Source organism: Lissotriton vulgaris, chromosome 7 (genome assembly GCF_964263255.1).
Source record: "Lissotriton vulgaris chromosome 7, aLisVul1.2, whole genome shotgun sequence".
In the NCBI taxonomy this organism is placed as follows: Eukaryota; Metazoa; Chordata; class Amphibia; order Caudata; family Salamandridae; genus Lissotriton; species Lissotriton vulgaris.
In genome coordinates, this window is record NC_141695.1 from 744,772,954 (window position 1) to 744,789,102 (window position 16,149).

Sequence of the window (16,149 nt, forward strand, 5' to 3'; positions counted from 1 at the left end):
CTGTCTGAAAGGTCGTGGCCGAAGCCCGAGAGCTCACCTCGGGGAGAATGCTTGCTCTGAGACGTATGTTTTACCAATGCTCTCTTCCCCTGTTCTCCTAACTGCCAAGGGTACGTACTTTGTCTGTTACGACCGTGCATATACATGGCTGCCCCTTGACTTCGCGGGCACCTGTTATATTGCAAACTTGTTGCCTCCGACTTTTACGGTTGCCTCAGATTACCACAAGACTAGAGTTGTGAGGGGCGTGATTAGCAAAGAAGACACTGCTGGTCAAGAGGCAGGAGATTTTTTCAAGGGTTTCTTTCCGTTTTGGGGACCTATGGTCAATAGTAGGAACCTGAGACAGTTGACTCGAGTAGTGGAATCGACAGCTAATATCACTGCCAGTGCCCTTGGCAATGTTACAGCAGAGCTTCAGGCGGACAGGCTTATGACGTTACAAAATCATTATGGTTTTAGACGTTGTCCTAGCAGATCGAGGTGGAGTATGTAAGGTGATCCATTCGAGTTGTTGTATATTCATTCCAGACAACGCTCCGACTGTCTATCAAGCCATCTCGAAGTTGCATAAGATCTCCGAGTCCATACACGTGGACGTAGGGGATTGGACACTACTCGGGTGGTTTTGGGGCCAAATGTCGACTTGGGGTTGGAAGATTCTGATGATCATTGGGGTTGTTGTAGCATTCCTGTTCACGTGTTGTCTTTGTGTGCAGTGTGGTCCTGCCTTATGTGGCCTCTGTGCTACGACGTGTATAAGGCGCCCGCCTGTTACCGAAGGAACTCTGATGGATAGAATTATGCTGCAACAGCATCTAGATGGTCTGATGAATATCGAGATCGATTATGATTCCGACTAGTGCTTGCCTACATGAGGGCAAAAGGAGCGTCTGAGGTTCCGTGACAATTGTAAGTGGTGTTTTCGACTCGCACGAATATGGTCGAGTCTGGTATCTATGAACCGCAAATGATGAGTTTAGTGGGTGTACGCGTTTTCGCTGTGCTAGCCTAAACCGTTAGTTTGTTTCGTGGGTTTCTTCATCTGAACCCACGGGTTCCATCTTAGATACGGCATCCATTTTGTTTCTTGCCCTCAAGTAGCCAGCGAACGGACGCTGTCCGCTTCGCGACCCTGGGATTCCCAAACTCCTGCGGAAGACACGTGTTCCTTTGAAGGTGTCTTTATGATGAGGGGGATGATACTGTAAGGCAGATGTCCCCGCTCGAGGCTCATCTTGCCGTGCCGGTCTATTGTCTCAGTTGTGCATTCATTAGGCACGTCCCCTTTGATGCCTGCAACTCGTGTTTCCTGATACCACCCCTTTTACACCCTCTTCGATCTGTTCACTGTCCTCGTCTTCCTCTACACCTGTTTCTGTCTCTTCCTCGATTCGTTTATTGCCGAACGGAATGTACTAATGATGGGAAGATGTACTTTTACAGTTGGGAACTGCCAAATGCTACTGTAATCATGTTCCGGGCCCTGAATACATGAAAGCGACCCCATATGATCTTTACGATGGGAACCAGGTTGTAATCCTTTGTGTACCATGTTATCCTATGCCCAAAAACTGTATAAGAAGAGCGATCCACAGATACAATTTGAAGCAGTCTCCTCGAACCTACACGTGTTGTACTTCTTGTGACTTCTGTGTTCCCTGCAGTAATAAACCTCGAATCTTTGACGCCGAAGGAAGTGTCCCGTGTCTCTGTCATTTGTACGCCGGAACAGGTTACCCACGAAGGTTTTAGGTGTTATCCCTGGCACCGCTGGGACTTAGAAAAATCCAGTCCTTCACCCTCAAATAATTTTAGACCAATATCTTTTGACATTGCAGGGTCAAAAGAATCATTGTTCTCCCTTGTTATTATTGTGCTGCCACAAGAGATGGGTCCTAGGCCCAACTCTTTTCTCTCTTTCTCTATAACAAGAAGCTGAGCTTATATAGGTGCCTCCTGACTAGTCTTTCCAGAGCAAGCTTTTCATTTGGAAGTGCTTCTCTGTCTTGGGAGGTTGCACCATCACTCCCATTTCCTGCATTCATCTTTCAGTGTAATCTGCTGGATGCTCTTTGTCATACTTTGCCAAAAGCTTCTGTAACTGGGGTTTGGTAGGGTGTGGCTTAGTCTTGAGGCCATTAGTTTTACAAAAGCCTCTAAGCTGTCTCATTGGCAGAGACAGGTAAGGTGTGAGGTTGAGTTCCTCCACATGTACCGCTCTTCCAAAGTTCTGTTCCTAGTACTCATTATGTTTACTAAGTTGGGAACCTTGTTTCAAAGTGGTAAATAACCTAACACTGGTTTCGTAGCTATATAAAGATTAGATTTTTAAAACAGTTGTACTAAAAGGGACCTAACGTGGGCACTAACAATTATTTAAAATTTAGAAAAATAGTCAATTTGAAAAATACAATATAACTGAAGGCAATTGTTACGTCAATTTATTGTCACGGTTGTTCAGCAAACGCAAAGTCGTACACCCCACCACTAATCCACCAATGTAGGAAACCCACCTCTCTATATAGTGCACCACAATGGGTACACTGTGCAGAGAGGTCAGGGAGATCCTTACTGGTTTACAGAGGTGATAGTACATAATAATATTGCTCTATTATTGTGGTAGTATGGGCGAGAATTTAGGCTTATCAGAGGCTACTGCTAAGCATTTGCTGGACTCACAAGGGCAATAACTGATAAACACATTAAATGAATGAAATGGGGACCTAATTAAAAAAAATAGAACTTCTTTTCATGCAAATATTTAGACCAAGAACTTTGGGTACAAGGTAAAAACTTTTCACAATACGAGAAAATCAGAGTAAATTCAATATTTATAGTAGCGCGCAATTACACACAGTATATTTCCTTTGGACGGAAAAAGGCAATTGGAAAATCAATGCAATGCAGTTACTTTTTGTGGTTCACCTTTTGAAATCAGAACGTTCAAGGGACAAGGTACAGTGATCAAAGGCCCAGTTCTCTGAAGCTTCCTGGGTTTCTAGGAGAACAAGGGGACTTTGTAGGTGCCACGATACAAAGGAAGGGGGCCACCTGTAAACGAAAAGCAAAGGGGGGATTGTAGACAACTTCTAGGGTTATTAAGGTAGAATAGAGGTCACAAAGGCTCTGGGGCCATGGGAGCACAGCTGGTGGTTCTAAGATGCCCTGAGTCGGTGGGCTAAGTACAGTGAAGAAGTGTAGCTGGGCAATGGCGCACAAACAGTCACCTCACAGTCAGTGGCTGGCATCTTGGAGCGACAATTCTAGAGCTGGTGGGCCACTGCTGTGGTGGGTCTCTGGAAACCTGATGCTCCTCATTGGGAGCTAGTTCGCTGCAAAGTTGGCATCCGCCTGGACTCAGTTTATTACATTTTTGCTGCAGGGGTCCGGTACAGCTGGTCTTCATGCCTTTTAGTTCTGGTGGACCCTGGGGGCTTAAGACTTGGAGCAGAGGCTGAGCTGAATTGCCCAGAGCAGATATACCTTTCGCTGGTACTCAGAGATGTTGGTCAAGCTGGAAGCTGGACAACGCTGGACCGGACTTCGCTGTTTTTGAGACGTACATCTGCAGGGAGACAGCTCCTCTTTCCAGTTGGAGTTCCTTGGTGATTTCTGAAGTGCTGATGACTTTTTGGGGTTTGTGAAGGCCACACAGTGATGAGACGAACTGTAGGATGGTGATGGTCAAATTCTGTGGTGGCAGGCAGGAGTTTGTGTCCATAGTCCATCACAAGGTCTGCAATTCTCGGTCCAACAGCATTACTTCATTCGTCTTCTTCTTGTGTCCATGGACACTAGTTTCAGGGTCTGGTGATGCCACCTAAATTCTAAATTTAGGGATGTTAACAAGGAAGTGATAGGTAGTGTCTAATGGGCATGACCTGCTTGCCTGTGCACCAAGCATCGGACTTCCATGGTAATATTAATTACGCAGGTGAGAAAGGGTGAAGAGGGAGGTTTTCCTCTTTCTAGATGTTCCGTTTTCTGAGCAAATAATATTAAGTGGCAGCAACAAAAAGCACTTAGCTAATTTTCAAATGACCAGTCTGCACTGAAGATAAAAATAATCATAACTTGAACTTTGGTGTTAAAGAGATGCTATTAAGCACAGATTGAAAAGCGCACCACAAAACCAACTTGAATGAACAATATAGGTGCATTCTGGGGCGTGTAGGAGATAACCTCAGGACACATGACCACATGGATTTAAGCAGTGACATTTTACGTCATTTTGAACTCACCTGTGAACAAGGCACGATCACCAAAACGCCTCAGGATTGAATGAGTGAACTGGCTGCCATTTTATGATGAATAAATTAACAGCATGGTTTTAAATCGGAGTTGGGCTTCTGCAATTTTCTTCGCATTGCATGTATATATATATATATATCTGTCACAAAAAGCTGGATACAGCCGCTCACCCTCCTGACGACACCGGTACCAGCAGCAGTCACAGCACCGCTTGTGAATTTTTAACACAACAAAGTTAGTCTTTCAGGAAATCCGAAATAACTTCAAAGCGGCACCACACAGGACAAGTCCAATAAAGATTTATTTTACAGGGAAAATCGAGTTCGTTTTCTTGTAGGTAGAAATAAGATGAAGAAAAAATAAATTAACAAATTTATAACTTGCACTGGTGATCACAGCATCTATGTTTTGGAATGCCCATGTGGGTTAAACTATGTGGGCAGCACCAAATTAAAAACTAAAAACTCGAGTGATGCAGCACATGCGGGCTGTAACCAATGTTGACCGCAACTACCCTGTCGCAAGACATTTCCAGGACAAACATCAAAGTAATGCGAATTTGCTCAAATTCTATGTTAGTTTATTTGCATGTGTGAGTATGTGTGTAAGTAACTCTATGGATCAGTATTGGTGTGTAACAGGATGTATAGGTGTATGAGTACATATGATGATTAGGTACATGTATGAGTGACTATATAGAACTGTTGGTAAATGAGTGGATGTGGAAGTAGATGTTGGAATAGGTTGTTGTAACTGGTATTGGTATCTCAATTTTCTTGAAAATGTTTGTTTCTATTTTTGAATGTGTGTATCAAAGGTTATATTAGAGTGAGAGGAGGTCTGCCACTTTTTCACAAGGATGATGTCATCACTGATGTCATTTGAGATGTCATCAGTGATGTCACTGACCATGTCATGAGTGATGTAATATGTGACGTCATCAGCAGTGCATTGCGGGCACGTGAGTTATAGTTAGCTGAACTAACTATAACGGGGGAATTTCAAAGGTTTTGTATGAGTAAAATGAACAGCTAACTATAACTGGTGTGAAAACTATAGTTTTTTCAGTGAATTTTAAAGGTTTTTAAAATGCTAATTCCTAATTATACATGTGTGAAACCTAGGTTTTTTTCAGTAAATTTGCAGGGTTCTTTAAATGCTAATTCCTACCTATAACGTGGCTGAAACCTATGGTTTTTTCAGTGAATTTCAATGGTTTTGTAAATGATAATGTTTAAATGTATTAATTGTTATATTTTTATACTGATTTACTACATTATTTTAAATTATTTATTTTTAGATATTTTATTTTTTATATTACATTATATATTTTAATATAAATTGAAAAAAAATGTTTTTACACCTCTCTGCAACGCAGCCCCTTGGTGCGTTTTCAGAGGGGGAACTAATTCCCCTTGCATACTGGGGTTCCCTGGGGGCCACTAGCCCACCTGGAACCTCCAGTGTGCGCCAGGGGACTGCATTGAAGAGAGGTGTAATGAGGTGTAATGAGGCCACACCCTTTTTTACACCTCTCTGCAACGCAGCCCCCGGGCTGCATTGCAGAGAGGTGTAATGAGGCTATGCCCCTTTTTACACCTTCTGCAACGCAGCCCCCTGGCGCGTTTGCAGAGGGGGAACTAATTCCCCTTGCATACTGGGGGTCCCTGGGGGCCAACTAGCCCACCAGGAGCCTCCAGTATGTAGCAGGGGGCTGCGTTGCTTTGCCCCGGGGGGAGGCGGTCCTCGGGGCAGTGTGGGGGGGATTGCCCCCCCCCCCACACTTCTTTATCACTATGCCCCTGTGATTTCGTCCCTCCCCGGGGGGTAATTTGAAAAAAAACAGACTGGGTTTAAAAAAAAAATGTTTGGGACTTCGGGGTCCTTGTGGGACCCCCTGAGCAGGCCTAGGGGGTCAGGGTGCTTCTACTCTGCCCCCTTTTTAAGTTCTACACATTTGCTTTTCTGCTTTCTTGTGCCTCAGTCTACCGAGGCACAAGATGGCTGCCAACAATTTCTGGTTTGGAGTGTTGACAAACAGTTGACAGGCAATCAGCATGCAGCTCGTGCACGGGAAGGTACGCATACCGTGCGCGTACCGTACGCGTTTACAGATATATATTTTTTTCTTTTGATTTTCTCAGGAACTACTGGGGGGATTTGCACTACTTAAGCAAACACGTGATCTGCGAATCAGACTCTACTATTTTGCCAAATTTCTCGTTTTTCTCAGCCCCCACTTGATGAATCCCCCCAAAACATTCAGGGAACAAGCGGAGCGGAGCGGGCCATCTTCTTTGAGAAATTTGCAAAGATTCATCAACCGGCGCCAAAGTTATTCCCAATAGAATGTTGCAGATTTCCTATGGAAACTAGGTCCTAACTATAACTACCTACTGGCGACAGCCAGTAGGTAATATGTATATCATTATATATATATATATCTGTCACAAAAAGCTGGCTTGAAGATGACAACTTACTGTCTTATATGGAAGGGATGAGTGTAGGGGTATACCGTTTAACCCCCGTTTTGGATATAGCTAAGGCATATTATGGCTATCATCTATTTTATTTTCTGGCTCCCAGGACAACAGGATATAGAGATATTTGAGTCAGGTTAGCCATTTAGCATATACATTTCTCTGTGTATTTATATGTATATATGTATATATTCATTGGTGTATTCGCTCTTTTGATTATTATGCTGGTTCAAGCTTTACTCCTATAGGAACAGACTGATAACTAAAGGACTTATGCCGATCCACGGCTATATGTTGTCACAATATACAAATTGTATAATTATCATCCTTTGCCCTTACCACTTGTTTTTTCAATATATGAAGGGTAGATGTATGTGTTATTTAGCGCATTTTATCCATTACAAGATGGTGTATATATTCGACCTAGGGCTAATCCTTTACCTATGTCTGTTATTACCAATGAGCTTCATAATTGAGTCATGTGCTTTGTGTCATTGACCCTGGCGAAGGCTGACGCCAAAACGCGTTTGTTGTTGATTTTTCCGCTGTGATATACACCACCCCCAGAGTGCTGTCGTTCAGGGAAGGGACCTTTGAGCGATATATATATATATATATATATATATATATATATATATATATATATATATATATATATATATATATATATATATGTTTAGAGAGAGAGAAAGAACATTATGAGCTGAAGATACAATATTTTGAAATATTGGACCTGTGAAAATCATTCTGAAATAATGTTTCATAAAACCAAAATTCCTTCAATATAATAATTGTAATCATTGACACAAAAAATAAATTATTGTATCTTAGCCTGTGTGAATACACACATACCAAGTGCTCTACTATACTCTACATAACCATATAAATGGTCTGCTGTCCAGTGCTGAAGCCTGCAAGATATATAACTCGAGCTATGTCTCTGATGTCTACTCCTAAGTATACAAGATTTACGTAACTCTGCTGTCCGAAGTTGGAATATGTATAATACGTAACCTGAAACATAGGCAAGTAGTCTCAGATTTGGGCTTATCTAGGTAACTTTAGACATAATTCTACTATCTATGCTTGTTGATCCTGAGTAACTAGAGGGGTAGTTATGGTGTCCGAGTCCCAATCCTGTAATATAGTTGCGCCAGAAGGATTGCCATGCGGCCAATGTTGTATGAGATGTGTGTAAACTAGCAAATGGTTCAGTTTTAACCGGCACGAGTTTTCCAAGCTATAGTTCTGCTACCCGGGAATTAAAAGATTAATAAGAATTATAGAATGCTCTGGTATCTGTTCTTCAAATGTCGCGGTGATCTCCTCGTTTATTAATACGTCAATTAACCCTTTATATATTTTTTGATCTTAGTCCTTGAACATGGTACTGGGTCTCTGATCATCTGTGTCTATTGTTTAAACTGGTGGCAACTGAAAGAAAAGGTACAACGACACTTTGGAGGATGCTCCACTTACCGTAAATTTTGCCACCCTGGTCTCGTCGCGGATGTGATTGATTTGGTCTGGAAATGGGAAGCCGCTGTGAAGAGAAGACAGGCCGTTATAGACAGAAAACATAATCATGTACACATACAATGAAAGTAAACATTGGAATGTCAGGCTAATGCATGCAGTCCATTTTTCAACACACTTGTGACATTTGTCTCCAATTTTACCCCTCCCTCGCTAGTGCTCCCACTGTCTCGGATCCTTTCCTCCTATAAACATGTCTTTTGTTTGTCTTCTCATGTTCTGCTTGTAGTTAATTCTGTGTATTTGCTGTGATTTCCATAAAATTATAATTTTGAATGAGTCTTCATCCTCAGCACATATTTTGACTTCCGGTTCTAGGAGTGTTTGCCATTGAACCGTCTCTGTACAGTGTTCACTACAGGAGTTCTAATGCCAATTCACAAGCCATTCTGTTCCGTACGTGTATAAATGTACATATTTATTTCTCACTCTCTTTCTAATGGTCTTATGATTCAACATACTTTACACATCTCTGACAGATATATATTTTTCTCAAGATGCGGCCACCAAAATAGACAAAGCACTGCTGGTGAAACTTTTAGGAAATATCAGAACTGCACATGAGCTTTACAGAATTAACCACACCATCCCAGGTGAAGCATTTATGATAATGCACAATGGTATTACAGCCTCCTTCTCCTAATTTTACTGTCGGTACCTATGGACTCCAGAATTTATTGTGCTATGGCCATAACAGCAGGTCATTTTTAAGTCCCTTGATTGGTTGATTGTTTTTCCACCCCGAATAAAGTAATCAGGTTTGCCACCGAATAATGTAAACCTGGCCCACCAATCAGCTACAAGCTCTCATGGACACAAGTTAAGATAGTGCTCTGTCAAATACAAACACAGCTAAATGTCCTTACCTTCTAGCTGAAAGCCTTTTGCAGGAACAATTAGCCAAACATCATGAACTCACACACCATTGCATTTCAAATATCTCTAGGATTCTTTACTCACTAGAGAGTTTTATGATAGTTATTTGGAATTCATAATTATACCAACTGGATCGGTTTCGTGGTCTTACACAACAAGAGAACCATAGCACGACACAGCAGTGAAATCACGATGTACTAAACAGAAAGCAATTATTCATATCCAGGAATGAGCCATTCCTCACAGATGTTCAATGAGCCCTGAATGCTAACTTCATTTATCCCAAACGTTCAATCATTGAACTCTTTGTCTATCCTTACACTAGTCAACGTACTTCTATTCTTGAGTGCTGTTATACAAAAAATTAAATATGTATTATTATTTATTATTGCAAATGTTTTGTTAGGATGAAGATCATTTTCGTCTGTCTTAAAGCAACTTTGTAAGCCTCTTGTTCAAACGCATGCATCATCTTTAAATCTGTTTGGAGCCACCCAATTTCTCTTGATCTCATGTACTAGCTTGATACTATGACCACTCCAAAATTTTCCGAAGGGTTTCCAATACCATTAAATCAAATATAAAAAGACCATCCTCCCACTCACACCATAACTTTTAATGTTATGGATATTTGGTTTTAGTTGGTTGTAGTTGTATCAACATTGAAGGAATTGTCTTGGGTCGGATTTATTTCACATCTATTTCAAGCCTTAGAAGACTGCTAGCCAACCAGTAATACTGGCTCAAAATTAAAATGGCCTTGATTCAAAAAAGATTTAGATTTTTTTGTTTAAAATTTGTTTATTGAGGTTTTTCATAAGAAATTTCAGGAGAATAGTGTGAATCACTAGGTGTGTCGGAGGCTCCCCTGCTGTCGGGTCCCAATATAGATGGCTGCTGTCAATCAGTTACCTGTGTGTTAAGAATTGCCCAGGCGGGAGACCATACTGTTCAGTCATTTGAGCATACGTTTTAAGTTGGCCATCCTCAAATAGACCTTGATTCGAAAAAGATTTAGATATCTATTACTGTCACTCATTTGCTATTGCAGGTTAAGCAGAGCAATGAATCATTGCGTCCTTTATTTGCAAACCCGCAAAAAATATAAGCTTCACTACAACTCTCGAGGTGGAACTGACGCTGTTTCCAGAATATAATCCTCTCCGACATGAATGTCACTGTGTAGTATTTTCCTCTAGCTGAAGAGATTTTCAGGGCTCTTTTGCAATGAAAGCAAAAAAAAAAAAAAAAAGGAAAATCAACTATCTTTGTGGTAAGGTGATGATGTATACATTTGCATAGCAAGCAAGGAGAATTTTGAGTGCATTATCGGCCACTTGGAATTAGAATCATTTTTAGACAGTGACTGATTATAGGCGTTCATGCTTTATTACTTAAATGAAAAACACTTTCAGTTTCCTGGTTCTAGAAGGTTTACTGGGATGAGCACTGGATTGGACCAGACCAGCACAGGTTTACGGTATTTTCGTGGGGCAGATACCAATCTCTATGCTTCAGTGGCACAACAAAACTTGAGGGCCCTTCCCTGCAAGGTACATGGAGGCTCCTGCTGAAGGACCGGGTTTTAGAACCCAGCGGCACCAGGGGCCTGCCCAAAGTCTTCGGGTTCACCTGTCTTAGAATACAGAGACACGGGATACTTCTCGGTGACGTCAAAGATCACATTTATTGGCTGCAACCAGGAACAGAAGCCTACGAAGTACGACACAAGTAGGTTTGTCAGAGACTGCTCAATTTTTATATGGCGAGACATCGTCTTTTATGCCAAAAATCACATTCCGGACAAACACCCACTAGTTACAGTTTGTCCAATCATAGGTAACATTGCAAAAGGTATCGCATGACGACAAACCCACTTTTCAGTTGTCCAGCCCACCAATAATTACACGGAAAAGCCCAACATTCTTTCTTGAACAGGCCGGACAAACCCATAATAAACGACCACAACCCATACCATAAATAGGCCATAAAAGAAGGAACAGAAACAGATGAGAAGTAGGATAAGGGGTGTGTGTGTGCATACCAAACTTTACAATGTCCTGTACTCTGATCCTTAATCTTGATCAGCTACCGGACAAGGAACTGGCTTAACAAGGTCAGCTTCAGGCAACGGGGTCAGTTCACTCAGGTCATTCAGAAGTTAGCTAACGTATATGTGTACTAAAGACTCGTTTGGCCGTAGTCATCGCCCTATGTGTGGGTATCCACAAAATGGCTGCCATGCACAAAATGGAACCCAAGGGTTCAGAACGAAATCCCTAAATACGTAGTGAATCCATAGGTTTAATCATGGCGAAAACACTTGTACTTGCCGCACTCACTAGTTACGGTTCGCTACTATCACATTCGTAACGAAACCATGACCTTTATGAAACAGATTCAGAATTCACGGAACCTCACTGCTCACCCCTCCCCCTCCGGACTCAACCAGGAGCTCTCAGGCCAGGGTACTATGCAGAGCACCGACCCCACACTCCCAGCACTGTGGGGCTGCGAGTATCTATGTTGCACCATTGCTATGCTTGAGAATAAGCCTGGGTTTTATGAAAAAATCTTCTGTTGGATATTCAACTTGTCTACTCTGCTTGTTGGTACCACTGAATCAAGCAATTTGGGGTACATATTCTATGGTGTGTTACCATGCAAATGCATTTGCTCTTAAGGTTTTTTGCTATGAAGTATTATCAGATTTTATTTAACTGGGTGCTTGTAAGCTAACCTTTTCTAACAGATTGAGACAGAAGGATAGAGAGTTAGCTGTACAATGACTGGCCATTTATTTTCTACAGCAACTGAAGGAGGTCAAAAGTGATGTTCTATTTATAAGCCAAGCACTCTGCCTTGTAAACATTTTCATCACTTTCCAAGGATGTATTCTTGCTCATGATATTGGGCATCAAATTCAAAAGTAAGTTGCATGCTCATTTTTGGATGTGTATGTTTTTTTGCAACTATTGTTCCTGGGTTGTGGCAGTGCAAGATGTATGTTTTTACATTGTTTGTGTTAAAACGAAGAATGATGTGCAGGCAAGTCTTGTAGAAAAGGTAGTAGATGTATTCTTAAGATTACTTCATAGGTTACAAGTTATAGGATGGGAGTCTGCTCCATAAAAGTGCCCCACCATGAGCACCTCCTCGCTGTTCAGCCCTTCCACACCAACTGATTCTCCTTTCAATACAACCCCACTGAACATTCTAAATTACCTAACCATAGGCTGAGCAGCAAGGCAGAGAACCTCAATAGGAAGGATGCATTGAGTAACAAGTACATTACAACACATCTCCTCCTTATAATGATTGAAAACAATCAAAATGGATGAAGATAATAAAACACACATATGTCAATCAATCAATCAATCAATCAAGGGATTTGTAAAGCGCACTACTTACCCGCGAGGGTCTCAAGTCGCTGGGGGGGAGCCGCTGCTAGTGGTCGAAGAGCCAAGTCTTGAGTAGTCTCCTGAAGGTCTGCGGGTCTTCGGTTTGTTGTAGGAGTAGAGGGAGGGTGTTCCAAGTCTTGGCGGCAAGGTGGGAGAAGGACCTGCCCCCAGACGTGGTTCTGTCGATGCGTGGGACGGCGGCCAGTGAGAGGTCGGCGGAGCGGAGTTTCCTATTGGGTACGTAGAATGAGAGACTGCTGTTGAGGTAGGCTGGGCAAGTGTTGTGGAGTGCCTTGTGTGCGTGGGTCAGGAGATTGAAGGAGATTCTTCTGTCGACGGGGACCCAGTGCAGGTTTCTCAGGTGGGGGGTGATGTGATCTCGGCGTGGGACATCGAGGATCAGGTGTGCCGAGGCGTTCTGGATTCTTTGAAGTCTGTTGATGAGCTTGGACGGGGCTCCGGCAAAGAGGGTGTTTCCGTAGTCGAGCCTGCTGCTGACGGTGACGGTTTTCTGTGTGTCTGTCGGTATCCATCTGTAGATCTTGCGGAGCATGTGGAGGGTGTAGAAGTAGGTGGAGGAGACTGCATTGACTTGGTTCATCATGCTGAGTTTCCAGTCGAGGATGAATCCTGCGTTGCATGCGTGGTTGGTTGGTGCCGGGGGGTGCCCAGTGATCCTTGCGAGACACCGCAGACGGTCTTGGTAATTCCGGAGTGGAATGGGGGAGGCCGACTCTTTGGGTTGTATCGGAGAGGAAGGCGGTGGTCCAGTCCAGGGCCTTGTCTCCGATCCCTGCGTCGTAGAGGCGTGTGTGCAGTGTGAGGTGGCAGACGGTGTCGAAGGCGGCGGAGAAGTCCAGGTGGATGAGGGCTGCAGTCTCACCATTGTCGAGTAGAATTCTGATGTCGTCTGTGGCGGCGATGAGGGCAGTTTCAGTGCTGTGGTTCCTGCGGAAGCCTGACTGGGAGGGGTCGAGGATGCTGTTGTATTCTAGGTGGCGGGTGAGTTGGGAGTTGACGATCTTCTCAATGACTTTTGCTGGGAACGGAAGCAGGGAGATGGGCCGGAAGTTCTTGAGGTCGCTTGGGTCGGCTTGGGTTTCTTCAGTAGGGCGTTGATCTTGGCGTGCTTCCAGCTGTCTGGGAAGGTCGCGCTCTCGAAGGAAAGGTTGATGATGTTGCACAGGTGGGGTGCGATGGAGCTGTCAGCTTTGTTGACGATGTGGTGGGGAAGATGGTCAGATGGGGCGCCTGAGTGGATGGTGCTCATGGTCTTGATAGGGTCCTCAGAGTTCATGTTGGTCCATGTAGTGAGGAGGTTGTGGTCGGCGGGGGTTGGTGGGTCCGGTGTGGTGGGGTCAGCAGGGTTTGTCCGAGGGTTGAAGCTGTAGTGGATGTCAGTGATCTTGCGGTGGAAGAAAGCAGCGAGGGCGTCGCACAGGGCTTGTGACAGCGGGATGTTGTTGGTGCAGGAGCTGGGGTTTGTGAGTTCCTTCAAGATGTTGAAAAGCTCCTGGCTGTTGTGTGCGTTGTTGTCGAGGCGGTCTTTGAAGGAGGCCTTCTTGGTAGTCTTGATGAGGTGGTGATGGTTGGGGACGGCATCTTTGTGGGCTGCGCGGCTGTTGGGTGTCTTCTCGTAGTGCCAGAGGTTTTCCAGTTTCCGACAGGTGCGCTTGGAGGGTAGGAGTTCCGGGGTGAACCAGCTGGCTCTTCGGCTGGTGTCTCTGTGTGTGTGCTGTCTCATAGAGGCTAAGGTGTTGCCGCAGTCTTCCATCCACAGTCTGAGGGTGCAGGCCCCCTCCTCGGGGTTGGTGGGGTTGGTCGGTGGGTTGAGTGCGAGGTGTGTGTGTAGTAGTTCCTTGGTGACTTTACCCCAGCGACGTCGGGGGATCTGAAGGGTGCGGTGAGGTGTGACGGGTTTCCGGAAGGTGAAGTGGATGCAGTGGTGGTCGGTCCAGGTGAGTACGGAAGCGTGGCTGAAGGCAACATGGGGGCTGGAGGAGAAGATGGCATCAAGCGTGTGGCCGGCGATGTGGGTCGGTGTCGTGATGATCTGTTTCAGTCCGAGGGTGGCGAGGTTGTCAATCAGGGTGGAGGAGTTGCTGTCGTTGTTGTTTTCCAGGTGGTAGTTCAGGTCGCCGAGGAGGATGTAGTCGGTGGAGGTCAGTGCGTGCGTGCTGATGAAGTCGGCGATGGAGTTGCAGAATTGGTGACGGGGTCCGGGTGGTCTGTAGACGAGGGTGCCTCTTAGGGTGGTCTTAGGGTCCGTATGGATCTGGAAGTGCATGTGTTCGGCAGTGTTGAGGGTGTCGACGGTGTTTGTAGAGACCATGATGGTGTTCTTGTGGATGATGGCGATTCCTCCTTCGACTCCGTTGGTACGGTCTCTGTGGGTGATCTTGTATCCGTCGGCGATGGCCACTGCGATGTCTGGGGAGGAGGCTTCGTTCATTCTGGTCTCGGTCAGGAAGGCGATGTCCGATGATGTGGTGTCAAGTAGGTCCCAGAGCTCGACATATGTCAGCAAAGAAGGATGCATAAACAACAAAATCATTATACATCACCTCTACCCTAAAGTGATCATAAACAATCAAATGAATGGAGATAGTAAAACACACATCTGACCGCAAAGGAGGATGCATAAAAACACAAAAACATTATAACCCCCCCCTTATAATGACCATAAACTAACAAAGAATGCAAGATAAAGAGATACATTCTTAAAAAAACAGTGGAGGCTATCCACTATAACTCACGCTACAAACCACGAGTACTACACCATCACACCACACAGAGTACCCATTGTGCCTCATATTAAAGCACACAACTGCTGCAGAACCAGGGATATACAACCCTCTACTGCCCATACTAGTGGCTGAACAGGTCTAACCTCAAAGAAAAGGAATAAGACTCCACCCACACCAAAACAGGGTAAATTTAAACCCAAAACACTCTTGAACATAGTATGGGTATCTTTAAACCCAAAACAAATTCAGGGTATTTTTTAAACCCAAAGCACATCCAGGGTATCCTTAAACCCAAAACACTCTCAAAATGCACTATTGGCATCTTTAAACCCAAAGCAAATCCAGGGTATCCTTAAACCCAAGACATACTGATCAAAACATGGAATTCAGAAAAACCTAGCACAGATATGCACAGTCATAACACAAGGGAAACAGTATGAGGAACCAGAATTCGATTTAGGCCTGTAGTTACTTCTAGTGATTAGCGTGATGTACCTAGCAGGCTAATGTAGAGACGCAAACCCCGATACACTATCCATTACGCTATATAGAATAACATAGGGATTAGCATACACTGTATTATACGTCTGCACCTAATTATATTTGTACTGTTTCACTCGTCCGGCGCCATTTTGTGGCCTGGTTCACTCAAGGGATTAGTAAAAACCTGACATTGCTTTTAGCTCAAGCCGTTCTCCTGAGAAACAGTACCATTGTAACAACCTGCTGCTTCTGCTCGTTAGGCCTGTCAAGGTTGTGGGTGGGGGCAGGCTGGATAGGCACATTCCGAGGGGTGCTGCGCGGACTCTCTCGAAGTTAGCCGAAGGGAGTTACCCTCACGACCTTGCTATAATG

General features: G+C 44.1%; 1 protein-coding gene across 2 annotated transcripts in view; it reads right to left on the bottom strand.

The window, feature by feature from the left end:
- LOC147702354 (uncharacterized) overlaps positions 1 to 16,149 on the bottom strand; it is a 161,022-nt gene that overhangs the window by 111,792 nt on the left and 33,081 nt on the right. For both annotated transcript variants that reach the window (XM_086930979.1, XM_086930978.1), the window contains exon 2: positions 8,214 to 8,277. In XM_086930979.1, the coding sequence (XP_086787105.1) occupies positions 8,214 to 8,277 (64 nt within the window). The remainder of the gene's footprint in view (positions 1 to 8,213; positions 8,278 to 16,149) is intronic.